This window comes from Varroa jacobsoni, unplaced genomic scaffold (assembly GCF_002532875.2).
Source record: "Varroa jacobsoni isolate VJ856 unplaced genomic scaffold, vjacob_1.0 scaffold_1004, whole genome shotgun sequence".
In the NCBI taxonomy this organism is placed as follows: Eukaryota; Metazoa; Arthropoda; class Arachnida; order Mesostigmata; family Varroidae; genus Varroa; species Varroa jacobsoni.
In genome coordinates this window covers 1-27,132 of record NW_019213906.1, presented here as the reverse complement: position 1 = coordinate 27,132, position 27,132 = coordinate 1, and the positions used below count along the sequence as shown (strand labels likewise).

The 27,132-nt window shown below is 40.9% G+C and overlaps 1 protein-coding gene across 9 annotated transcripts; it reads left to right on the top strand.

Moving 5' to 3' along the window:
* The first annotated feature begins 5,545 nt into the window (after positions 1–5,545).
* Positions 5,546–27,107, top strand: LOC111265752 (uncharacterized). Of its 9 annotated transcripts, none has more exons than XR_002683641.2 (4): positions 5,605–6,397; positions 6,602–6,711; positions 11,441–11,667; positions 26,595–27,107. XR_002683641.2 is itself a non-coding variant. In XM_086970617.1 (3 exons), exons 1-3 carry the CDS (start codon positions 6,220–6,222, stop codon positions 8,766–8,768), a joined length of 369 nt encoding a protein of 122 aa, XP_086826743.1. In that variant the 5' UTR covers positions 5,546–6,219; the 3' UTR covers positions 8,769–8,794. The 9 variants fall into 9 exon arrangements, 3 of the variants coding, with proteins under 3 accessions (XP_086826743.1, XP_086826744.1, XP_086826745.1); XR_015313162.1 differs by having other exon boundaries at positions 26,607–27,106; XR_015313161.1 differs by lacking the exon at positions 26,595–27,107 and adding an exon at positions 22,901–25,763.
* The last annotated feature ends 25 nt before the right edge of the window (positions 27,108–27,132 follow it).

Below are 27,132 nucleotides of genomic sequence, written 5' to 3'. Positions count from 1 at the left end.
ACCGTTAATGTTGCTATTCATAAACATAAGCATGAAAACTTATGCACGTTTTTACCTTTTTCAGGTACATAATCCGGATCCCGATCCGATTAAACAAAAGTTTAGACATTATCGGCTAAAAACATAAGTCGAGGCTCCCGAAACTTCTTCACGAAGTTATCACACGAAACATATTTCGACAAAAGGCTCATTCAAGATAAGCGCGATGGCAGAGAGCTAATTAAAGAAGCCCCCCAGAGCCCATTCCCCCTAAGAGACCATAGGAAAGGTTGACGTCTACACATATCCAATAACTTGAGCAAAATATGATGACCGTTCTCTTAGTGCGAGAACGCAAAGGGCCATAACTGTTCCATGTCGTTGGCCATATTTTCGCAATCTAGCTAGCCCTGCTGGTGTGACTGTCTTCATAGATTCGTTGCCCCATCTATATATGTCCCGTTTTATTTTTATCGTGCACAGTAATGTCGTATTGGGTAAAAAGCCGACGTCAAGCTGACTTCTACTATAGACGGTTGTTGGACTACCATTAACTATACGAAGCCGACAATTGCGTACGTACGAAACATGTTCAGCTGCAATAACCAGCAGACGGGAAAGGCCTAAGCTACCAGGCCAGTACTGTTTCGATCGCCATCAGGGCAGTCAGGGGAAGCGTACGACTATTTTCAAGGTCACAAGCACAATCATCATTATCATCTAGATCACCGCCGCTATCTTTATCATCGTCGTCACTGGCGTCTGTGGCAGCAGCAACAGAAGCGGCAGCGTCAATAGCGGCGATACGAGACGGTAGCGATATATCGGCTTTAGAAGCATCGCCTGTTCACCCTCCTCCACCTGTAGCGCTTAGCGCGACTTGCTTGTGCCTCCCGCCCGTTAACAGCGCTTAAACTCGTAGAGAAACGAATAGATGGATGTCAGCCAGATACCCTGGCCTGTTGCCCCTTGAAGCAGCTGCGGTAACAATATTAGCCCTGCTAGCCGCGTCGACAGCAATGTCTGATAGCGCGTACAAACCGTCAATAGGGTTAGGACACAACAGTGAGGGCAGCAGCGGGGGCGAGGGCGGTTCGCCGGGCAGAGTCGATCTCGCACGCTTAGATAGACACACCATGACGCCCCGTAGGAACAACCGACAACAGCTAGAGCCGTTCCTCCATCCGCATTTCTGTCTGCCACACAAATGTGAACTACTAGCGCGCAAAAAACGAACGCAGCGATATGCGTTCCCGTAGTTATGTTGGCAGCAAGTCAGCTTGTCTGACAGGGTAACCCCCGCTCCTATGGCAGTCGCCACAGAATCAAAGTCGGCGGCAGCAACAGCATCAGCATGGCCTGGCGGGTCCTGTTGAATCAAAGGCAGAGACAGCGGGCCACGCAGTGGCTACAGCGATCCGTTTTGATCAGAGACCAACAACTAAGCAGCGGTAGCGAGCAAGCTGCCTACGATTTTCTGGCTTATTAGCCATCTAGTAGATCTTGATAGGTCACCGCCTCTATGAACAACCGAAAGATCTGTATGTGTGGCATCTGGTAGACAGCCTAAATATATTGTTGTCTATTGTAACGATGCGGCTGCTGCTGCTGCTGCTGCAGTTGCTGATTATAAATACGGCGGCGGCGGCGGCGGCGGCGGCGGCGGCGGCGGTGTCGATAATGTCAGCGACAATGAACAACGACAAATGCGCATAAATTTTAATCTTACGGCGAACGGGAGAAAGCGTCTAAAACCAACAACCGGGACAATTACAAGTGGAACAGTCGAGACTACAACAATAACCACAATAAATTACTTTGATTAGATAGGCACAAGCAGCTTACGGCGGCAGGAAATATGGCGAATACCTGCTTCCGCTTCTGGCTCCACTGCTGCTTGGTCCCATCCCCAACGAAAAACATCGGTGAACACGATACGGAGAGACCTAACCTATAACCGTTCAGTTGCGGATAAACGTTTGTATAGTGTAAACCATTCACGCCCGCTAATACATATCAGCATATCGCACGAAAGAGAACTGTTCGCGCATAGGGCGCCGGCGACAAGAGCAGTCGGTTCACAGAAAAACTAGAATAACTGGGTAAAGGGGCACTGCCTCAGTTACGAATAGTTGGAACTGCGAATTTTTGCCGCTACGAGCCGATGGTGCGACAGAAATAGATCCTGAATTTTAATTCACTGAGAGTTTAATAGCGACTAGTATCCCAAAGTGAGAACCGTGATTTTTCTGCGAATAGGACAAAACCAGTACGTATTTACACGTATACTTAACGTACTGACGGCACGATATGATGATATCGGGATCCATCTGTTCGGCCAACTGGTTGATATTTGCCATCTAATTACTGTTCCTATCTATATTGTATTGGGTCGGCGCAATGATTAGCACTCCGTTATAGGCCACTGAAGCCGCACTACGAAACATAGATAAGAATTTGAAAACGGATCATTTTCAAAATCTATCGCGCGACTATAGCTTCTAGCTGGGTTCAGCGTTTCGGGAGCAAAGGGGTAGTTGAATCAGACCCACTAATCTCAACGAAACTGTCTTGGGAATAAAAAAAAATAATGAACAGAAATCTCTTTTAGACTTTACTTGACATTTCTGAATAGCTACCCAGTTTCGACAAGGGTAATGATCCGCTGGAGCAGCAGAGATGCTAATAAATGTCACACTGAGCTGCGATGTGTCGAGAGTTATAATGCAAACAAGATGTCTATCCGGAAATGGAATTCTAAAATAAGCCCATTGTCCTGTCAAACTTAAGATACGGGTAGCAGGTGGAGGTCACGTAGACGTTAGTAAACTGGTCTGCGGAACGTCATTGAGCGTGAACAGGTAAAATTTATTCTGTCGGAAGTTCCTGGCACTTAACGGATCGTCGCCTTTCGTAGCAGTCAATTACGCGTGTCTGTCTCTCCTTCTAACCAGTTCACGTGTATCTACACACAGCAAAGGTGCCTAGTAAGCTACAAGTCTGTGACTGGTTTCAATTTGGCCACATGTTGCTTCGGGCTTGCTGCGACGCTTTATTCTTTTTTTCTATGCGTACTCGTTTTTATGTTACTTTAAATGTATGGCCGGTCCCAATAGGCTCCAAAAACAGATCCGAGATTCATCCCTGTCTGATGACCGGCACGAGCAGCTTTGTTTTTATTCAATCCTCCTCATTGTTGTTATTTTTTAATATACGGGAATCGATGTGTACATTTTTAACAAAGCACGCTATGTACAAAGAGGTTACAAATAAGCAGGTTTGCCTATGTGGGCCGCGGTGTTTTTCCTCTAGCTGTATTTATACCGTTTTTGGCCTGGCTACGTACCCGCTCCGAATTCGCGCAGAACGTGGTAACGCAAAGTCAGCTGAAGCTTGAGTACACAGCTGGCTCAAACCAAATACGCTACCATATAAACTCTACCTACACATTTCTTAAACGAAACCCTGTACTTAAGACGATCCGCTCGAGTTCCAGCGACTGGGGTTGTACGTCACATCAGAATCAGCCGTCATGGTTGTCGTTCTTATAGATGCCGCATTATGTGAGCTTAGCGTACCGATAGGCCGGTCCCAGCACCTAAGTCTACAGGCTACTCTAAAAACGATCATAGCCTAAACGGGCCCCTACCGAGACGACCACTGCGTGGGCCTGCAGCAAGGCCAGCAGGAACGATACTATGGCGCGCTGGTAGCGTTAAAATGCGTATTATACTATGATTCGATTAAAGTAACTATCGAAAATTCGTCTCTGTATATTATTATTGTACGTATGTTATTGTTTTTCAGTTATTGAAGCCGTTTCAAAGCTCAACCGTAGAATTATATGAGGCTTAGCTTAGTTTTATCTTTCTTAGACCTGCCATGATGGCTTCAGTGCTCCTTTCTGTTAAAGCTTAGATTCTTAAAGTTGAAAAGAAAAAAGCGAGACAGTATGCTAGATAAAATGAGCCATGGAATTGAGGCTGTGTAGGCATCAAATTTTTTCACAAAGAAAAAAGATGATATAAATGGTTACATTGTGCTGACACGTTAGAATTTCGCGACGATTTTCGCTAGTGGCAATAGAAGTATTCGATGTAAGCTCGTAGTGAATACAGTTAGTAATAGGTGGTAGTTGTAAAAAAATATGTAGAACAAATTTTATCACCATATCATAGTCATTCATTTGCGAGCCCTTGGCTTGCTTGGATTGTTTTGAAATCTGCCAACGCTCTTCTGAGATTTGTGTTGTTTACAGATCCGCCTTTGCTCAAAGTATACGTTTTTCGTCTCCTGCTTTATTCTTGTCTCCTAATAGTTTTTTTCGAAATGGAACCAACATGGCTTCCTTATGATAGCTGACGATGTGCTAACTTAAAATTAATTGTGATACGTTTCTCTAGGCTTTCGGAAACAGGTTGCGGAAGCTAGCTCTTATCCACAGCGCAAGAAGTGGAAACGCTCGTACATTTGGTTTTGATAGCCGGCTTACTAAAAGTTTTCCAACGCACCAGCACCACTTAAGAGCGCTTACGAACGTTATACTTACGCTTTAGAGTTTCATCTTCATTTTCATCAAAACAAGTCAAACCACGGCCGAAAGTCTTGCATTTCGAAGAATTTGCAAAAATAAGGCACAAGTTCAAGTGTTATGGAATCGATGAATGATTTGGGGATAGCCGTGTCTATTCATGTCCGATAGACCACAAGGTATCTCTGACAACAGTAGACAAATACGTTACCCACTTATCGATCACCTATTATGCCTAAGTTTATCTGCTTTACATGCTAGCATATATGGCAAAGAATTTAAAGGTGACAAAGTGAAGTAATTCAAAAGTTTGTATCAATTTTCAGTTCATTGTAATTTATACCGGAATAGCTCTAGAAATGACACTTTCGAATCATCGCATTAAAGGTGTCTGTATGTGAAACTAAGCAACACTTTGGATTTTAAATCGAAAGCCTGCTTTAAGGTAAGCAGTTCCGTTTTACGAACCTTACTCAGCTGCCGTAGGCTAATAAGGCCTGATAAGTAAATGATGTATACTCGCAACTTGTATGGAATTATACATGAATATTTTGCCTGAAACCAACAAATACCAGAAGCAACTTATTGGCTACGAATGGTAAGTTAAGTGGGCTTTGGGGTGTCGTCCTTTTAAAGGCGGAACTCATTCAACCAATCTGGAATTACATAGATTTCCCTATGCCAAACTCATTTCCTTTTTCTTGAACGAGCCCTGTTGTCAAGGAACATATTTTGAGCTCGGCAAACAGCTGAGTACGGACTTCATAGCTATTCCCCGAGAGCTCTCCTTTTCTTATCCAATGGGTAGTTTCTATCAGTAGACTCCTACTCCATTCCTCGTTCGAAACTCACAGAAGCATCATTTTAGCGTGATTAAGTTGTCCATTCAAATTTCTAAAATGGGAGAAATGTAATCCGCCCTAAACCCAATGAAAACACTACGGCATCAATTATTCCTCGCTCCCAAATAAATGTAGCATCGCTCTGTGTGCATAGAAATGTATCGATGTTGGTAAAAAGAATAGATGCACTGGCGGCCTGATATATTATTATTATTGCAGGTAGTTGGAGCTGTTGTTAACAGCGGCAGTCAAATCAGCCATTGTTTTATCCTAACTGATATCTAGGAATTGATGGTGACTTCGCCAAATGGCGGCAAGATTACGCATGACGGTGAAACCGGACTGGGGAAAGCCCAGGGAGGGTAATATGTTCAGCGTGTCCTTCGCCTTATGATCTGTGTGGACGCGACCTCTACGCGTTTTGTCAGCTAGATTTGGTCGTGCTTTCTTTTCCGTACTTTCCTTTGTAGTTTACAGATGGATACAGGCAATCGAACAACATTAAAAGTAGAGGAAGGATGAAGCATGGCGGATGGTTTACGCGATAACTCGCAGAGATGCTAGCAGTTCTGGATGTTTTATCAATGTGGGTTTCCTTATAAGTCGCTGCGGGCGGAATATACTTGAATCATGGTGCTGAGATCTAGACGCGAATCGTATCTTCTCACGAAGCGTACCATCCTCCCCCGTTAGAGGAAACCTTCGTTACCTGCATTATCACGAATTGCTATGTTGCATCTATGGATGCTATTAAGTGGATGCTGTATGTGCATAGTCGTTAGTCGTTTCTACACGTCATGCTGTCTGTTGAAGGTAGTCTAATAGAAGCGAAACGTACGCGCTCAAGACGTCGATGGTGTATAGTGTATGGAAAAATTGGAACCAGCCAAACAATGCTTTTGTGCTACAGTGTACGATCAAGAGTCTAATGGATCCATTGGGATGGGTCAACCTGCAAAAAGGAAGATAAAATTAATAGAAATGGTTTTTCTTTTAATTGCACACGCGTTAGACCCAAGCGAAGATCTAACGCAGCTGTACTCAGGTATAGTAAGGTGGTATACCTAATTGTTGTTCATTAATCATTTTGATCCCATGCAAGTGATTTCCTACAAATGTGTATTACGCAATTTTTTTTTTTTTTTTTTTTGTTTGCAATTAAGCTTATAGTTAAATTTTACCGTCCGTAATCTGTCAACGTACGAAACGCCATATGCAACTAATGTTTGTTTGTTCTTCTCTTTGTTAGGCGCCACTCTGCAACAAACGAAAAACAAGCTCTACCCGATCTACACAGAACAATTGTTTCATTTTAACATATGTCTAGGAGTGTTCAACAAACAACACACGCTTACGAAGGTAAAGTTGTAACATTAAATGAATCGCGCGTTATTATCTTTAATACTAAGGGAAAAATGGGGGACCCCTTGCGATCTACCAGATAGACCCACGAAAGCGTTCTGTTACTGATACGTCGCTGTGACTTAGTGGAACCTGTGAAACGACAGGGCGATGGCACTGGAGAAAGTTGACGATTTCGATTACGACGAAGTTTTCAAGCAGTACTATTTCTATTCAACAGCCGGTAGTTTATCTTCTTTAATGTGTTAGTGTGTTTTTACTATAGATTTTAAGCATGACGAAAAATACGGTTAAACTGTACACAATGGCAAGGACGAACGAGAAATATCCCTGCCGTGTTTTTATCGCTTAAGATTGTTATTTTTGTAGTAGTACTTATTTATCCGATGGCTTTTTGTGTGTCGATATGTCTCCTCGAAAGTAATGTTCTGTGTGTGAGGTAATTATTGATAGAATATACTCCTACTGTGGGAGAGACTACGCAATACTGGGTGCATATATATATAGGATAGGAGATTTGTTTAGGTCTGTAAAAGGAAACCAACAGCTGCCGTGGAATCTTGTAGTTCACCTACATGGTGTCTGGAGACAATTACGACGAGAACTCGGCCTAGGAGCTTAACGCGTAGCTTAGTTTATTCAGTTTTTACATGCATTAATCGAAAATGTATGTTTTTACATATCTGATCCAGAGATTTAAGTCAGACTAGGTTGAACCGATAAGCGTATAGGCACGCATTTAACTTTATTACATTTCATAAGTATAATTTAAAATAGATTATAGCTTTACGAAGTTTCAGTGAACCATTTCGCAGAAATTCGTTTCGCTTCTACAGTGAGTAAGGTATTTGCTCAGATCTGCGATGTGTGTTTCCTCGAAATAAAATTCGTATTCTTCATACTTAATCGGTCTACCCTTTATTTGCCCTGTCGAAGGGCGGCCAACGACTTCAACATTTTAATATACTACTTATAATACTTACTTGACCAAATTGTTTGTTCTTTGTTTGTCGAATTTGACAACGGGTACTGTTAAAAGTGATCTGTTATTATGCATGATAGAATACACACAGATGCCCAAGACCCTTCTGTCAAATCGGCTCGTCCTTATCTGTGGTTATGAAGTGCTACCAGTTCCAATGCTATGTTACCGAATCTCTAGAATCTTTAGCAGTTCGAGGAATAAGATAACTAACGACGGTTTAATCTTGTCAGGCTAATCTTGTGAAAGGGTCGTCGCCACTACATAAAACACAGTGTATTATCGAAGTCTGTTTTAGATGAAATAACATACTTGTCAATAGAGCCAATGTTATTCCAACGTCAAATATCGTTCGACATATATAGATGACTGCTTCTCTCGCTTGGGCAAGATTCGGGTTTAGTTAAACATAATCACAATGGCTGTCTCTCACAGTGTCTTACCTCTGCACTACCGTTTCAAGGGCACCTTGACATTTACGAAGTTGTTCACCATTGGTGCAATCTAGGAAATAGTACCGTCGGTACCGTCTCATCAGTGTACCACAAACATTTATTGTTCATTACTGATGAAGGACGACACCATTCGAACATCGTTCCCGGGATAGATTGAGTAGTCATCGCTTTAGGTTACTCGTCTGTTGGATACTTCCATAGATAATATGATCATATCACGACGCTTATGACGTTAAGGCGAACGATGAGAGCTGATCTACGGTCTCGGGCACCATGAACCAGTGAAACCGAACAGTGTACCTACTTTGAGCCAGATGTAAGGCTGGTTTTCAAGGAAAACTCATCAATTGTTCTAGCATCGAATATGTCACAGGGACATGATAATGTTGGGTTCATGCGGTTTGGCTCAGCGGGCAGCATATAACATTAGTTATACTATAAAATATATTTCAACAGGTATATAAATAGCTATGAAAAAGGGTTCCATTTATATATGCGTCGTACCATGTGTTTTACGTGTTTTCGTAATATAACAGGCGTCCAGAATGCTCCGTCAAGAGTATTCGAGCACAGTCCAGTCAGACAGCGGACGTTCCGGCAAAAGCCGAAACATTTAAAACAAATTTCCTTCTTCTCTACGTAATCCGTCAGGTTAACTAGCGTTAACCAGCCCCCCTGAAGGCCCTGTGCCGTTGTCTGCCTGCAACGTATGATGCAAATTTTCGTGGTCCTGATCGTACAGGGAGCAAGCTGTGTAAACGAAATACGAGAAGGCCTCTTTGATCTCTGTAACACGCACAAAGCGCCGTCTCTGCTGCCTCCATCTTTGTAGAATGGAGTCTGCCTTCAGCAACAACAATACAGCCATCCCAGGTTCATCAAAAACAAAAACAACGGCGGCATAGCAGTAATAGTAAAAGGAGCAATCAACAGAAGTCGAATAATATATGGCCTACAAGTGGTAAATATATAGTTGTCGTGTAGAATCGTGGGTCCAATTAGCATATAAGCCCAAGGGCAAGACCCCGACATATATATATACACACACCTGTTTTTGTGGCTGAACAACATACTCATGAATACTGTGATTTTTTTCTTATATTAGATCATCTGATAAGGGCCGCGCGTTGCCGTTTTAATATTCATAAGAACATCGCACCAGTAAACAGTCAAAATTTAATAATTTAATACATTTTTTTTTCTTTGAATTGCGAGGCCCTCCCCATATCTCATACCAATGTGGCTGTGTGTTCGCTCATATAAAAAACGAGTCATTAATGCATTTTAGTTAAATTATAATGTTATTGTTTTTTCGCACGAGAGTCTTCATACATACTCCCTTTGGTTATATTTTCTCCAATGTGGGGACTACATGTGTAGGGTTTTTTACAACTTGCCCAACTTTTTCTTGTGTACTCACGTTGTTAGTGTTTTCGTTCACTTGATCAATGTATAGAGACAATAGTGTATTCGAATAGAAGTGGCATTTATAGGTTTCAAAAAATGTGTGGTTACTACCGATACAGTCAATAGGAACGCTGTCAGTTAGTGAGACGAACGCTTAACGTACGTCATATACCATATTCAGGACGTTTTTCGCCTTCAAAAGGCCGCTGTCTTTCGATACTGTAGTTATACTTGGGAACGATACGAGTTATACTTGATAGGAAACGATTTCGACCACGTTGGAAATAAAAAAACCGAATAATATTCACACTCACCAAAGTAAATGTACAGCGACAGCTTAAATTAAGACTTTAATGAAATAGAAAAGTGCACTGAGTTTTAGCTAGGAGGAGACATCGTGTTTGTTAGTATGGCGTCTTGCTCACCCTACTTCCGGGGCAATTACGCATGATAAACACAGTAATAAAAACTTAACTGTGTGTATTTTTGAGCGCTAATATCATATCCAGGACGTTTTAATCATCTATCATTTAAATTGATTTGCTTGAATCTATGAGTGCAAAAGCAGTGACGATTCGGCAGACATTACACTGTTATGAACAACGGACAAGTAGTATCTGTGCCCAAAATGCACATACGTATACGAACGTAGATTTCGTAGAGACTACGTATTTATTAAAAAAAAAAAAAAATAATATAGGCGATAAATAAATGCGACCAGCAATGTAAGGGACCAATGCGACGTAAGTTCGAGTAACATCGAGAGTGGATGGTAACTATAATCGGTCTGAAGTAACTGTAACTTGATCTATGAATCTGGCTAAAGATCAAACAGAAAACAGTTGACTATACTTTGGAATAACAGCAGCTGGACAAAAGAGGCATTGCGAGCACGGGTATCCAAATCTAAATAACAATTTTTGGTCTGGTAACGCTCGAGAATCATTGTTAGTATCACAGTCTACTTTACAGAGTACATAGTGCCCTGTATCTGAACTTCGGCGTATAATTATGACATTTGAGATGGCCGAATTTTATATATACTTTGTTTCTTAACCTTGGTGTTTCTGCTTTGTTTTTTAAAATCTCTGTGTAAAAAATACCGTGTAATCTGTATGAATAAAAAAAGTTATTCTCTTCGATGGAGATATCGTCCTAATACGTTTTTTACAGAAACTCAAATCAAAGAAGCGCTTTACTAAAAACGATGCTGACTGGTAATCTGGGACGTTAGCTTTGAGCGAAAAGCATCAAAATGGACATTGCGTCGTTTTCAAGTGACCAGAAAAGAAGATCTCCTCTCGGGCGCTGATATTGTTGTTGCTACGGGTTTACATCTTCATTTTTGTCGTTGTAACAACATGATGATGACATGATGAAAATCGACTTTGGTCCGCTAAAATACAGCCCGTCTAGGTTTCACTTGCCTGCTCACTTAGATTACTTATCTAATTCATATTTGCCTATCCAGAGGTGAGACCTATTGGTTTCCTCCACCTGGCGACGTATATTCATCGGCATAGTCGTACCCCTATAGATATATGTAGTAGTAATCTACTATGGATTTGAAGAACGTTTTTGACAGTTAACCATTAATGAATATATTTGATAGATAGCTTGTATATCACCATCGAACGTCAAATGACAGATTGTACTATTGGCTGCTGATCATCAGTTATGTATTTTTATATTAAAAGAATCAAACAATTATATATTATAATGTTTTGCTTATACATATGTGTCGGATGAGACCCTGAGCCCTTGTGCGACAATGTGTTACGGTGACCCTAGATGACACCGGTCGCCATCAACACGATACAAGCTCACATGTCTATTAGTTGATAAAGGTTTGATGACCTAACGAAAACATTCATCTTATTAGATTATCCTCCTTCTTATAGGGGCGAGCAGCTGGTCCCCCTCGGGCTCCGAAGGCGGGCTAAACCAATAAAAATTGTAAAGTTAAACTAATATCGACTCGCATCCAGGAGTGGAACACTCGGAGATCGACAATTTGCACTTTCGTGGCCCTGCTGCTCGTTAGCGGAGGCTGACGGCGAACACAGCGTAGTCGATCAGTACCCATATGACGTGTCGTCGCGGTAGTAGGTAAGAAGGTCTTGAACTTTAAAACGTTACTAGAATCCTCCATTATATAGCTATTCAAACCCAAAACAGGCCTTTATCAAACGTCAATGGCTAGGGATATCAAGAAGTTCCATCCTGTAAGCTAAATAATCTGATAATGTTTACACAATTGTAGGTCTCTCTTATGGCGGTGAGCGATGCGAGCAACGTTAGGAATATGCCAATTCATCTGGTAGTAGTTATTTTTAGTCGAAGGAACTGGGCCTTTTATTACATTACATTAGAATTATTAGCGGGTCGAAGCAGCCGGCCCGAAGATGCCCTCATGGTCGACTGATTAATCTTCGAACCACTCGATGTTATTATATTCGTTATAGCTATCAAACTTTGCACTGACCATATTTGTTATTTAGTAAAAACTCATAACCATTAATGGCACCTTATTTCGATGAGCATGGATTTGCCTTCGTTCCATTTTTTTTGACCTTTGTGGATTATACAGAATACAACAGCAGTTAAAATCTACATCGTTCGTATCTTAGTGGGTAGCATTTCTTATGACTATATCGAATGGGTAAAAATCGTAATTCCAACTTCAGCATGACAGTTTTATGTATACGAAAAATAAGAGGTTTCAGCTGCGCTAATACTAATGCAGTTCCGGTCAGGCAACTCGAAACGTTTATGTTTATAAGTATACTCATTTAAATGTTTATCTCGGGAAGAATATACCAATATATTTTATTATTCCTGATGTTATTTTCCTATTGATTTGTATCGCATGTTTTTTTTTTGGGCTCAAATTATTCTTACTCTACTTTTTTTTTAATATGTTTTTGTTTTTATTATTTATAACACAAATATTTCATATACATATTCAGAATGTGTAGCCCATGTCTCACTTTGTAGACTAAGGCTAAACGTGAAGTGAATGAACCGGGCGTGGCCGGTCTGATCCTGAAAAGACCTAAAAGAAGGAAGGGGCTTTTGTTAAGTTGAGTAATGTCATCTTCCGACAATTTTACGCTGCCAGCCGAGCTTCTAATTCAGTTTAACCTGAGTAAGGTGACGTAATACTTATGGTAGATTTCGGCGTGGTCACAGTAAGTAGCATCTTAGCTGACGTATTACTAACGGAGATTTAGTAATACAGCCCAGTTAGATGCCGACGAAGCGCCTGCCTGTCGAGTCATTATGGCTACACTGACCCGAGACTGGAAGCAACCCATTTCGTTCTGAATGCCACAAAAGCAGGAATTTTTGCTTGCGATCTTTGCAAACAACGGTCCGGGCAGGATATTTCCACTGTAGCAGATATCTCGACGACTCTTTGTTTGGCTTCAGTTATCTTATAGGACGATGCTGCTGATTTTTGATGATTTTTTCTACAAAAAAACAATACGTGTGGGGCGCACATCTTCTAATGAGATTTGAATGTTTTTTTGTCTGGCTTGATGATCTGAATGCTCTTTATCGGTTTGTTAAGTTTCAACATGATTACAAACTTTGCGTCGAGCTGTTCGTATATGAGCAGCTGGATGCATAGTTTTAGTTAGTAAAATGAGGACTGTTCACTGCAGCATATCTGTACTATGAATAATTATCTTTTAAAATTATATTGGTCCTACATCTATTGCTGCAATGTGTGTGCCTCTTTAGGGCTTGAATAAACATAAACAAGCAGGTGCACGTAAGTATACGAAAGGTGACACTATACATCAAGTTAACTTTAAGTTTAAGACGTTGCATGAGACCCTTCTCAAAACGTTATAGTATCTGTACATAGTACCGTATTGTACTGTTGTTCTAGCTGGATGCACAGTATCGATGCGTTGTTAAATAGCGCCAAGCGTTAGCGCCAGATAACTCTTTTCCTCCTTGCAGATTAGCCAATTGCCAATGGCCGCACGAAGATGTCAAACCTTCGTTCGCTAGGCAATCTACATACACGCAAAATACAAATAGCCACTTTATTGAGAACTGTCTTCCTCCCCTCCTCGACATCTACCCATCTCCGGATGCTCGTTTACCTCGTCCCAGCCGTGCTGCTACCTTTACGGTTGACCTAGCCATCTAACAATGCCCTCTAACCCAACGCGTTTCACTGGGTATTAACAGCAGGACTAAGAGCTAACCTTGTATTCTTCTATCACTTGGCATTATGCACTGCTAGAATTGATATATCTACAACTAATAGGTTATGATACGCATACTTAATAGATGCAATAAATACTTGATAAACCATCGGGTAGACACAAAACAGCATAGGGCTACTTCGGTCTTACCTACAACACCGACCAGATTTTATACAGCCACGTGTCGTTGCTGCTCAAGTAGTAGCAATATTGCTAACTAGATCGCAGCGATTTAGTAAATGTTTTAAATCATATTTAAATCCTGTGTAAGCAATCGGAATATATCGAATCGAGTGCGTCCATGGATATATGCTAGAATATATATAGGACATACACTTTTCTAGAAAGACAGTCGGAACAGTATAATAGATTATTCCGCCGAGTGAAGCAAAACGTCGATTTTGTCGATAGTAACTTATAAATATGAGCAAATAGGTTATACGAGACCAATAATAGTTGCAAATAACAATTAGCTTGCACGGTAATTTATTATCTATGGGCATTTGTGGGTGACTTAAGTTTGCTGTCGTTCAATGCACGATGAGACGGAGCGGCTATTTTAACCCGTTATCGCAACGTACATATGCACGTACAACGTACAGACCTTGTCGTCTAATCACCGCCGCGACTGCGATCGTACTCGCTTGGTGATCGTTAATTTGGCCGTTCGTTGAGCAGAGCTTTCCATGTAAGTCATTTTATTTCGACAGTTTTCTGTAGACTCGACACTTTTTACAAAAACTCTGTTCGTTTCAAGAGTATACTGCTTGTTGCTTGGTGACGTTAGACAGCCCTGATCCGGATCGAATTAGCCACCAAACAAACAAATCAAGCGGCTAAACGCTGAAGTGACTGAATAATACGTGACGTGTTTCTCGACGAAGTACCTATACATAAAAACGCATTAGAGTTAACCCTAGCACGGCATCCGGCTAATAATGGCCTCTTATAAAATATATTGATGCGAACGTCCCAGAGCGCAAAGTCCGACATAAGATATGGCAATAATTCAAATTTTCTAAATACGAGTTGATTCGTTGAAATGTAGGCCACTCAAAATGAGAACTACCGTACCGCTATCCACTGCCGGCGTTGATAATACGTCCTGTATTGAGGGGTGTCGTAGCAGTGACTCTAGCATCGTATCATAGGTGGCTTTGTGCCAGAATTGTCAAACCACTTATTTCGCTGGTTGGATGCGACAGCATAGAAGGGGCGGACAAGTCCGTTCATACCAACAATAGCGACAGCTTGGCCGCTACCGTCGTTGTCCTAACCTCTCAGCTGAACGCCCGAGATTCGACTGTACAAACCAGAAAACACATTCGAAACGTACTTGACCTATCGAGCACATCGATTGAACTACAAATGGATGGAAAAACGCGTTCGGTGCAAGCTCTCTCGATATATTGCATAAGATATGAGGGCACTACAGAAATACTTGCTGTTAACTTCGTTGTGGAAACTTGGACAAAACCGGCTTTCTTTTGCCCTTCGCCCTTGACCCGTTCCTGAGGATGACTAGTACCTAAAAATGTCTATCTTGACAAAAACATCCGCGAAAGTTTAATCTCTATACGACTGAGCGCGACTGTCGATCTCAGGAACGCGGACCTAATTTGTCGGAATCAAATCGTCGGACAACAGATGCGTCCTATTGCTTAGCCTGTGGCGCGGACATATCTGACACCCAGTGATATCGGTTAATGACACATATAGTCTTAGGAAGAAATGTATGTCTACCAATAGACCATCCTCGATCGAAATGAGAAAATAAAACCACCCATTATGAAGAGAAATAGGGGAACTTTGCGTAGGGTATGTGAAATGTCTTATGTATACATGTATTCAAACAAGCTTATAGTCAGTCATTTGGTGTTGCCACTATATGAGGTGTCGTCGAGCTTTAAAATATGAATTTTCTGGAAATTGAAAGTGGAAGTTTCCCTACTCACTCGGACCTAAGTGCCGTTCGAGTTACTGCCAGCCTGCGACTGCTCCAACGGTCTATTTGCGCTGTAGGCGAAAAGACCAAATATTCGTCATGTCTAGCAATTATTTCACGTTTGAGATAACATTTTCGAGACTCAAGGTATGCTAGATTAGACTCTCGTTTCGTCACTCATGCGTGTCGTCCTTATATTACAGCTGTCTCGTCCTATTCGACTTGCCATAAGGTCTTGTGACTGGTCTCCGCAGTAGTTCGAATAAACGCGTTTCTGACTATGTGGTGCATTTGACAGCATTCGTAATTATGTCGAAATGCATTCATGGACGATTCATAATAACAACTAAAAAAGGCTGAATGAGCGTTAGCGTAAGTTTTTATTGGAATTCGTATTAATTAGATAAGGAAGTTGTCAAGGATAGAATCTAGTAGCATAATCGCCAACCTGAAGATGTCGTCGCTTCGGAATCGTTTAAAACAAACATACTCTAGCAGCAATAGTTGCTGTGGCAATTCATTATAGAAAAATAATAATAGTAACAATACCGATAATGCTAATAATAAAGTCCACTTTACTTGTTCTTTACTTTAAAGTCGTAACTTTAAAGTCCACTAAAGTATAAAACTAATTAAAGTTACACGGGGGCATTGCAAGACAGCTATGGTCGACTGTGATAAGTAGATTATTTTCTGCTTATGGAACGCTCAACACCGGCTGGAATCGCGCGTAGGACAAACCGCTCTAGAATAGCTGTCACTTTTTATTGCCACCCCTATCAAGTATTCAGCTTGACTTTCAGACATGCAGATTATGCTGTATGATCATTCGATGCTCACGTTAGCGGCTGTCTAGAACTACTGCAAAAAACAATAGGCCTATAATAATAACAAAAACATCTGCCCTGCATTTTAAACTCCTATACGCAGCCGTAAAGTATCTTTAATGATAGTATGTTCGATAGTCTTAAAAGTGTTTGATTACGAGCCTAGGTTTTAGAATAGATTATTTTCGCATAAAACTACAGCTTATTTAAACCTGGATCCTGGCTCCTCATAGTTCCATGAAGAATATGAGTGCATATAACAATCAGCGGCCAAGTGTTATTACCATTTAACGTTAGTAATCAATATATTTCATCTTATGTGAAGCTTTTATGTTACTGCTGCTGCTTGAGCTTAGCTGTGCAGAGACTTGAGAAACGATTTTTTCGTTCTAAGCCATTTTGGCTTATTAAAAAACGAACATATTGCTTCAAGTTCTTGAATGAGAGTATTCTTGAAAAAAACACATCGCAAACTGGGCGCGAACGGGTCGAATAGTGCTTCTATATGTGTATATGTACAGTGGCATGCTATGATTGTCGTACGGCGCATCATGAACTCAGACTTTTATTCTCACTATCGAGCAGCATCATGCGTCGTTCGACCTCTTGTCCTCCCCCACTCCAGCCCCCATCTTCGTTGGCGCGCTGCAACGATGAGACGCGTAGCTTTCAGAATCCTCCGTGCCTCGAGTTAGGCACTTTTGAGCTCGCAGGCGAACCGAAGGCAGTGTAGTAAGGCGATGCCCCAGTATGAATTCAGTGAGTTGAAATCGAACGCGTTCTCATCCGCTGGCTGTTGTTATTCATTGCTTCAATAGCTCAACGACCTGCTGTTGCTGCCGCAGCAGTAGCGGCCCGTACCGTTCGGCCCTGTCGAAAGAATTACTGGACAGACGCGTTTCAGGAAAATATGCACACCGTCACGTGGCGTTTTCGACGCCCCTCAAGTAGGGTTCGCCACGTTGAACAGGCCTGTTGCACAGCTCAGCGAGCGACAATGCTATAGCGAGTCACGAACGTGATGACGTACACAACTAAATGGCTAACGGCGACGCTGAACGTAGCGACAGCTGGCTAGGCTGTTTGCGCACTAAGTAAATATTTGTCTGATGAAGACAGATAACATATTTTCTCAGAGTTATATTGTCGCGCGTCGCTGCGATAACTTAGGAAATTGGGCTCAGCGATAGGTTCCATGGCGGCTAGGTAGTTCTCTATTTCGAATTGATCCTTATGGCCTTCGAAATATAGCAGATACGGCAAACGGTACTTGTAGTACCGTTTCAGCTGTTGCTGCTAGCAGCTGAAAAAAGTACGAAAAACTCAGCTAAGCGAAATGATTTCAAAAAAGCAGAAGAAACATGTTGGAACTGCCTTCTTTTATGGCCATGTCGCGCTTTCAGTACGCATCTCCTTAGCTACCATACAGTCGTATCAACTTTGCAACTATGTCCTGCGATACCATAGTGGTTGTTAAAAATAGAGCGAAAGACGTGAATTGTGCTATACTAGCGAACATTTAACGCCGTGTAACACTGTGGGTGCAAAGTTTCGCATTGTATCATCATATTTTACCGACGCTGCAGGCGAAGAAGCTGCCCCACACGGTTTCCTTGTCAGGGCTCTAATGGCTATAGATTTACGATCGGAAGTTTATTGAGTGTGCCGTTTACTTGAAGTTAAGTGTGTGTGTGTACAAACACAAAAAATCCGGAGGCCCTCGTCGTTCAGCTGACAGCATGCTTATCGTAGGTATTCTGCCACCTACCTTTGCATCGATACAGCAATACTCTCTTGTCCACGGAAAAAGAAGATGATTACGATCCGAGTTAAAGAAACGACTGACAAGGAAGAACCTTTAAACAAAATAGCATAGGAATCGATGCCGACAACAGCTCTTGCGAGGGTATAATGGATCTTCAATGAAAGAAAAACCTCAGTTCCTAGGTCGGATTGAATTGAGAAGTAAATATAGATATGGAGGCTTTAAACAAAACGGCAGTTACTTTTTAAGGGCACCACTAGTAACATTCAGGATGTCGCAATTACGTACATCTTGACAACGTCGTGACATTTGTTGCCACTGCTTCTGGCAGTGTCGACAGATCAACTGCAAACTCGACACACATTAAAAAGTTTAGTTGGGATAACTTGAGGTACTTTGATGTAAAGCGTCTAAGTATTTTACCAGTTCACACTAAAGTTGTAAATAGAAAGTTGTCGCCCCATGCCCTTTCTAATTTCGAATAAGCCCTGTTTATGACAATTAGTCAACAGATATACTAGCTTTGTGGATCCGCCAACAAAAAATTCAATCCTGTCACTGTTATTTCTGTCGCCTTTTGCTATCTTTTTTTATGGTCAAAAGTTATGAGAGCTGGAAGCTTCGTTTAGGTCAGAGAAGATCTTCATGCAGAAGTGTGCAGAGCATTCCAAATGTTTTTGTATCGGCTTCTGTTTAATATGGGTCAGCTCGTCACTAATTCGTTGTCCAGCAATGGAGGATCGATTAGAATTATTCATGTCTCCCAGACTACTCCCCAACCCGGCTTTAGAAGCGACATTTGAGTGACTGACGCTCCCAATACCGTTCGACGAACGACCGTCTGGAGCCCTTGGAACACGATCTGGATATTTATTTTTATCGAAACTTAAGTGAAATTGCGCCTAATCTCTTTTGACTAATTTCACGCAGTGCTTATGAAGTTTTGACATTTGCATATGTCTACAAATATCTGTTGCGCAAATTTTACCCCAAGCACTAACCATTTAATATAAGCCATCATGAATGCTGCTTTATTAGGTCATTGGCTGCTATCTATATTCCCTACAAAAAGTTTACCTAACCTTGTGACGCCTACCGGGAAATTTTAATTGAAGGAATTTATTTACCAGTTGAAGATTGTCTGAAAACGCTACCGTAATCATACAAGCCTACCATGCCATATATCCCAAAGGCCACGGCATTAGCCTATGTGCTCTTTTGTCTAATGTATCAGATAGGTATAAACCTTGATCGCAAAGCTTCTATTTTATTTGCTCAGTTAAAAAGAAAAAATTGAATTCTTCTTTCGCGGCGACGTTTTCTCTGTGTAACTATGCACGCCTGCAAGAAGAAGAAGTATTACTATAGCTTTTCAACAAAGCCTTGTATTATAGAGCCTTCTATTTAAAGCCATATTTCGGAGAAAAGGGTACGTCCATCTGTTTCTCTCTATATTTTATGCCTGTTAAACCGGCTTCACAATGCGCGTACCCGCGGTGTGGAAGTTGTGATAATGCCACCTGCTGTTTACTGTTAAGCATGTTGGTTTCCATATGTGGATTATCTTGTTCCATGTCCAACAACAAGGCCTAGGCTTGTTACTTGCCTATAGCCAGGCTACTAGTACCTTCAGTGACCAGCAATGGCTTCATCGTTTTGTCGCCGCAACGACCACTTGTGGCCTAATCCCGCTGGGAGACAGGCTATGGATAACGGACAGACGGGCGCATAGCCGCTATTGGATTGACACCGAGGGCCATTGCAACGACCGCTAGTACCAGCGTCGATAGTGATGGTGGATGCGTTTGCGTCAAGCGAACGTAGATAAAACGCCCTGTCTGTAACGCTCATCTACCTTTATATATATAGAACTAGGTGTAACTGTATGTGGGGCACGTATGTCCTAGAAGAAAAAGGCTTCGAAAAGATGGCGCTGGTAGGAAGAAGAGCAGTCGATAATTTGGCGGCGTCAGCTTCAAAGGACGTGGAAAACGAAGTTATACTAATCCGAAAGGTCATAGCTAATAGTCCTAGCCAGAGAGCGAATAGTAATGAGCATGTTGTTCTCGAGATGTTGCGTACGCTAAAAGGCACAATATGTATCGATATTCATGAAATGCTACGCACGCTTGCTAATCCACCTGCGCCTCTGTATGGTCATAATAAAAAAATGCCCGCTTCCACTGAGCAAATGGCATATTTTAAGTATAACATAGTAGCTTTGCGATGGACTTCCTTTTTCGAGCAATTTACGGTAATTTGTTTAACACACTGTACATATTGAAAGACGTAAAGCGCATTGATAATGACACCATTAAGTCAATCCAATCAGATAGAAATTGAGTTGTGGGCTTGTAGATACCCAGAGTACCAGGAGCCTCTGTTTTGATGCTATTATCGGCTAACGATTGCAAGGTGATCCAAGAGGGCCATTGGCTACGTACGCTGCACTACTATAACGTCCAACAACTAAAAACGTCTTCAAAAAACGAGCTCAATTTCAAACTAGATTGCTCTCACAACCATAATGAGCAATTCTCTGCTTTGTTAAATACACATAGGTCGTTTGTCGTTTAGCAACAACTGTTTTCCTGAATTTATCTGCTGGTATTAGACGAGCAAACGGTAGATTGCGATAAGGAAATTTATCATAGTAATGTAAAGATGTCAAAGAATACTATATAATGAAATGATGCGCAGAGAAAATTGTTTAAAAATTGGCATCATCGACTTGTCAGCTAGATATTAAATCTCCCTTAAAGATTCTTATCAAGTGTATATGATATGGGGTCCTTAAACGGGGGGTAATCGAGGCTCGACTTTGACGACGATTGGTGCACCGCACGTTCTAATTAGGACAATAGCTAACCGACATATATAAATATCATATTATTAATTTGCTAGAATATATGTGACGTTTACTTTATTAAGCACTTTATTTGAATAATTACGTAAATATTGTCGTTTTTGGTCTTTTATTGCCCATCTCACTTCCCTTCAATACATTCCCTTGTCACCTAACATACAACAAAGTAAAAAAAAAACTATGAGCACTATATAATTTAGGCTTTTGGTTTTTTTTTTAATAACCTATATATTTGCTCCACTTATGATGCCCCTACGAAAACCATCGGGTAAATATGCAGATCTTACTGGTTCACTCATATCCATAAATTTAATGACGGAAGGGCATCAACAATGTTGAACTTAGGCGAAATTATTAAAAATTACTGTTCCTGTTGAAAAATGGGTGCCCAATAAGGCCAGATTCGTTTGATCAGTGCTTTTGAAAGGCACCGTCCAGGACAGACATCTGCGTTTTAGAAATACGAGCCTCCTAAACGCGAGATTTTGGAGCTGGATTGAGAGGCCAGTATTTTGTTGAACTTTATTAATATAATGGTATGTCTTGGCATTTGAAGTGGAGGACGTCAATGAACAATTTGCGCTGACGGTAACAACATCAACAGAGATGTTGTCAGAGAGGTTTGTTTGAACTGTAAGATAAATAAGTGGCGTACCTTTTACGAGATGCCATTTAGCTGTACATATTAAGTAAGTACAACTTAGCTGAACTCCCCCGTTAAAGAAGTCTTAAACGAACATTAAAGATTATTCGGTAATCATGATACGAAAGAAAGCATTTCTTTAAAAGTAGGTAACGACTTTAATTATGCAAAGGACACAAAACCACTTTCTAGATTTCATTGATCCTCTAAGTTATATATGGTACCAGTAGAAATTTCACTGCGAAGACTGTAGTTATTACATTTTACCCAGCCGATTATCTATATAATAAGAACTCTATACAAATATTAATTATCCGCGTTGCAAAGAACCTTCACGAAAGATAGCTGAAGAAACATTGACAGTGTCTTAAATAATCTTGGATAGGCTTAGATAGTCTTTTGGGTAGCGGATGTTATTCAGTAAGGATTTTAACAACTCACTCCATGCATATTATCGGGTGACCGTTGTCATTTTCATTGAAACAGATAACGGTTATTAAGCCATTGTAAATGGATAGATTCTAGAGGACAGAATCTATTTTACAAGGAATCTGTTCTCTGTGACCAACTCACATTTTCGTAACAAATACAGAACAGCTGGTGACTTTTTTAGCATAGATTTGGTATAAGATTAAATCTTCCAGCTACAAACTTTACATTCTTCGAATCAAACATTTGCGAAGATGTAGCGATGCAGTAGAATATTGTAATTTATTCCCTACATAGAATGCACGAAGGTTTATCCCAAAACGTTTCTTATTAACTTCCCATTCCACCGTAAGACGACACACCAGAATCCTTTTACGAAACGCTCTCTTTCCAACCAAATATTTGTAATGGATAGCGGCATACGATGTTAGTACAATTCAGCTAACCTTTTAGCAGGTAGATTTTTGTCCTGCTAGGACGATTAATGGCTAAACTCTCAATGCAGCTAGGCCACATGAGTAGCCGAGCTTACCTTACTAGCCCCGTGTATCTGTCCACCGTTTCTTATTTCACGATTAGAAAACCAATCGTAAAAATAATGGCATGGAGACAAACATGTCATCGTATTATCAAACGACTTTCAGAGAGGGCGCCAGCTGGTTGTCAGAGGATTACACGTCAGGAGGTCTGAAATGTTGGTTTCTATCAAGAAAGTATAGAAAATAATGGAAGAAAACCTCATATAACCGCATCTCATGATCGTAATTCCATTGGCTGTACGGGGTTCGCCGGCGAAGCTATACGCGGAGGTACGCCTAAGAAGCTCGCAATTGAATTTTACCTAGCTCCAGATATCTACTATAGCTATTTACTATATAAATACACTACAAAGACCTGCTTATTGCCCACTTTTATCTGCTCTTACTCGTACTTTCTCCTATTATTTTTCATTGCCATCTACGTTCTCCTATCGGATTTATTCCTAATGAGCTCCTGAGCTGAGCCTTTGCAGTGAGCAGTTATGGCTGTTTCTACCACTAGTGAATTATTCGGAATTAGCAAATTGATCTCTAATACGTAAATTATAGCTCATCTAGTCACATATTAAGACGCGCAATCTAGATCTACCAGAAATAAACAAGAAGTTCTTTTTGTAGAATAAAACGAAAGGGAAGATTCAGTCTGTCGTAAAGAAAACAGTAAGGCTTATTGTAGTGTAGCTGTGCAGAATTTTTAAAGCCTAAAACGGTCAAAATAAGGGCATACTTCAACAGGCGACCTGCTTCCCAAGATAGTCTCATCACCTTCTTGTCATAAAAGTGAAGCGAAAACAATCAGCTTATAGTGCGAGTCTAATGAATAGGTCTGATAGGGCTTTGCCGAATGAAAAAAGTCACCGGGGAATACAACAATGTCAACAAACAGCTATAATGGATTCTTACTGCATACGTAAAACTTCTTTGAGGCTTACACGTACAAGAAAGCTATTAACAGATCTTACCAACGTTGGATATCAGACAAATCAGAAGTCGTAACCATGAGGACTTTAAAAAAATCGATAGGAACATAGATAGGTTGCTCTAAATCCTACGCAAGCTATATTACACAGTTTAGAAGTCTGTGTCACTAATCTAAAATCTGGTCACTGGTTCCAGAGAGTAATGCATGGGAGGTAATTTTTTTTAACTTTATGTGCTGTATAGCTGACCTTTCTGAATTACGCTAGGACAAGAAGGTGTGGCTGTGGCCAGGAAATAGGCTTTTTACACCAAGAGAACGCCTTCACTGAAGTTCGTAAACCATTATTTTTCGTAGGGCTCGCTATTATATTTACAATACCAGAATAACACACGAGCAGGCCATAATAACTAGCTCTACCACCACGTTTATTATTTTGTTTACAACGACTTCTAGTTAATCCGCCATATCAACGATCTCCGACGTATTTGTCATGCAAAATGTGCTATTATGTCAAATAAGACTCACTGAGCTTGATTTGTTTGAACCGCTGGACAACCAGCTACAATGAATTCGATACTTCACTATAAAGCCGCTGCATCCGCCGCGGAAGGGGTTCACTGGTGTTTTTATCCTTCTCGTGTCCCGGCGTTGAGGTATTTACCGACTGACATTCAGGTCTTCTATATTTCACCGTTTCAAAATACCATCGGTAATAGTGTGTACGCTGAAACAATGGCCATCATGGTATATTCGAAGTACGCAAAACTCCATGAATACATAGTCATGTACAATCAAAGTAAGGCTCTAAACGGAAATAAAGCTGTTCAGTCGGCTTTAATTACAATTCTAATTACGTAATAAGTATTCTATTCTTACCGACGTTTTCAGTTACGTCCTGATAGTAGTCATTATTTCTTTATTAGCTATTATTAAATGCACCTAAAGTCAGGTGGCTATGTCTTCTCGTGTTTGTCTCACTGCCTTAGCTAAGCTTCGCTAACTGAAACCAACAGAACTCGCAATTCTGCCTAGCTTCGAAACTATGTAAGTGCACACTCGAATTGGTTTCGTATTTATGCCTGAGCCGTTGTTGTTTGTTAATGCGGAAATGCAGTCGTTCATGTGGAGCCGCTTTCAGCAACAACCACGTAGTGCTTATTTCTTTAAACCTGCGCACAGATAGCCGTCATGGCGAGATTCTGTACGCCAGCAAAATACTGCATGAGCGCAGTCTGCGCACATATACCAGGTGTGTACACGTTTGGAACAGCACATAGTGTAGGCCATACAACTTGTGTAAATAAAGCAAATTGAATATGTATACTACACGGCCCCATTGCTCATTCTACAAGTTTACCTTTTCCAAGGATCTCTTTCGTAGGTCGACAGCTACACACCCATCGCCGGACCTTTAAATAACTCAACCAGCCTAGCTGTTTCTTATAAGCTAGACGGATCGAACACAATCTCGTTGAACAAACAGTCTTCCTAAATCCGACATATTCCAGCCACCTCAAGTTTCGATGCTGTACAGGCGTTTGACGGATTCGTTCGTATCTTTATCTCAACAGAGAGATAAAGAATATGGTGGTATGATTGACAACCAAGGCTAATAATACAGAAGACAGCTTGAGTTCTCCGAGAATGACTTGCAATTTTAGCTAATAGAAGTTACTAATAACGGCCTCGTTTTGCCGCACATATTAGTACAACTTATAACGTTGGCCGGCAACAAAAAAAGAAACTGTACCATCTATGACGCTATAGATTTTTTGTATAAATTTTTCTTAGCTCCGCCTGTTTTTGAACTCAATAGCCGTGTTTCTAAGCTATCTACGGGCTTTCCAGGTCTTCAAATAATTTCGAAACCTCCAAGGCTTCCAAGTGTCCTACCTTTTAAGCCTACTGGCACACAATGTCGTATTTGATGGACACACGCTTCGACGTATTTTCGCCGAACAACTTGCAAGACAGCTTGACTATCTAGCAACATAATGACACTTTTTACTCCACATAGGTAGAAGCATTAGGTACAGCAAAACTTAATGCGACAAAAAAGAGTCCAACTTCTTCTCCTTCGATATCCCAGAGCTGCTTAGGAACCACGAGCTCCAAGATCGAGAGAAATAAATGCTCTTGTCTTTGATAGAAGGTCATAGAAACCAACTGGGTATACCCAAGCATTCATCCGGCTGACAAATGTTTGTATTTTTCAGCGGTTGCGTCCTATCTTCTTTTTAAGGTGCAGATCTAACCAGGCATTCAAGCAGCTTTGATACAGGACCTTTGAAGGCAGAAAAACAATACTTTAAACGGCCATACCGCATTTCTAGAAATTCTACCTTATCTTTTATGTGGTGCCCCACACAACACCACATGGAAATCGTCCATTAGTGCACTAAAATACAATACGCGGTTGTTTAAGCATTTGTAGACACTGTATATCATTTCCGCTACCGCAATCCACCCTTCGCAATCGCCTTACGAGTTTAGCAGCTAAATCTTCAATGAAATACTACAAAAGGTTCCAGAACAGTGGTATTGAAAAAACTGTAAAATCTCTTCACGATTGGCGTCTAGAAAATAGGGCACTTTGCCAACAATATTTGCTGAGTTGTTGCCACTGAGACGAGGGAATCTCTTTTTAAAACATGGCAATTATTCGAAAATACAACAAATTGTGCTTCTTTCTTTTTTATTACTTGCACATTATTGGACTAATTAAAATCACTTGCTTATCATCTCTTAAATCCAGCTGCTTAAGTTCAGCTAAGGTTTGAGTCGGTTAAATAATCGCACGGCGTTTAAGATAGAAGCGCTGCCAGCTTATAGCTGCTGCTGTTACCCACGTAGCGTCCTCCCACAACTAAACCGCAGTTGAGTTTTTAGGTGTTTGAGTTTGTGCGGTCACATCGACGAGCTGCCTTGTCTCCCAGCCGCTAGGTGTTACTTTGTAGAACTGTAGGCTCGCTATGATCGTTTGAGACGGAAATAATTTGCAATTTAAGGGTTTAAGGATAACGGCGCAGCACGATCTACCTAAGCTTATGCACGTAAGTTTTGCTCTGGTGCGACCTTTTTCTAGCAGAGTAAGATAAACACTGCCTGCAGTTTTATGAGAACTGATTTTAGTATACAGCTAAAACATGCACAAAGAAGAATCGATACAAAACGTTGCAAACTGTAAAAATCGAAAAAAAATCCATTGCGAGGAATATCCATGGTGAAATCCATACTGTATCTTTCTCCAACCTCTAATACATTATGTTGTTTAATACTTAATCTACAAAATAAACTACATTTACGTGTGTATGTTGTCACGGCCAAGAAAGCAAACAATAAGTAACTGCTAGTTTATAGATAGGGGGTAAAAGTTCTAGCCGTTATACGTGTTATCAGTCTCCGGCCAAAAGCC

Excerpts from the sequence above, each read along its gene's own strand:
- LOC111265752 (XM_086970617.1), top strand. The coding sequence starts at position 6,220 with ATGGAAAAATTGGAACCAGCCAAACAATGCTTTTGTGCTACAGTGTAC. Across the intron at positions 6,398-6,601 it reads TCTAACGCAGCTGTACTCAG|GCGCCACTCTGCAACAAACG; the intron begins GTATAGTAAGGT and ends TCTCTTTGTTAG. Across the intron at positions 6,712-8,687 it reads AACAACACACGCTTACGAAG|GCGTCCAGAATGCTCCGTCA; the intron begins GTAAAGTTGTAA and ends GTAATATAACAG.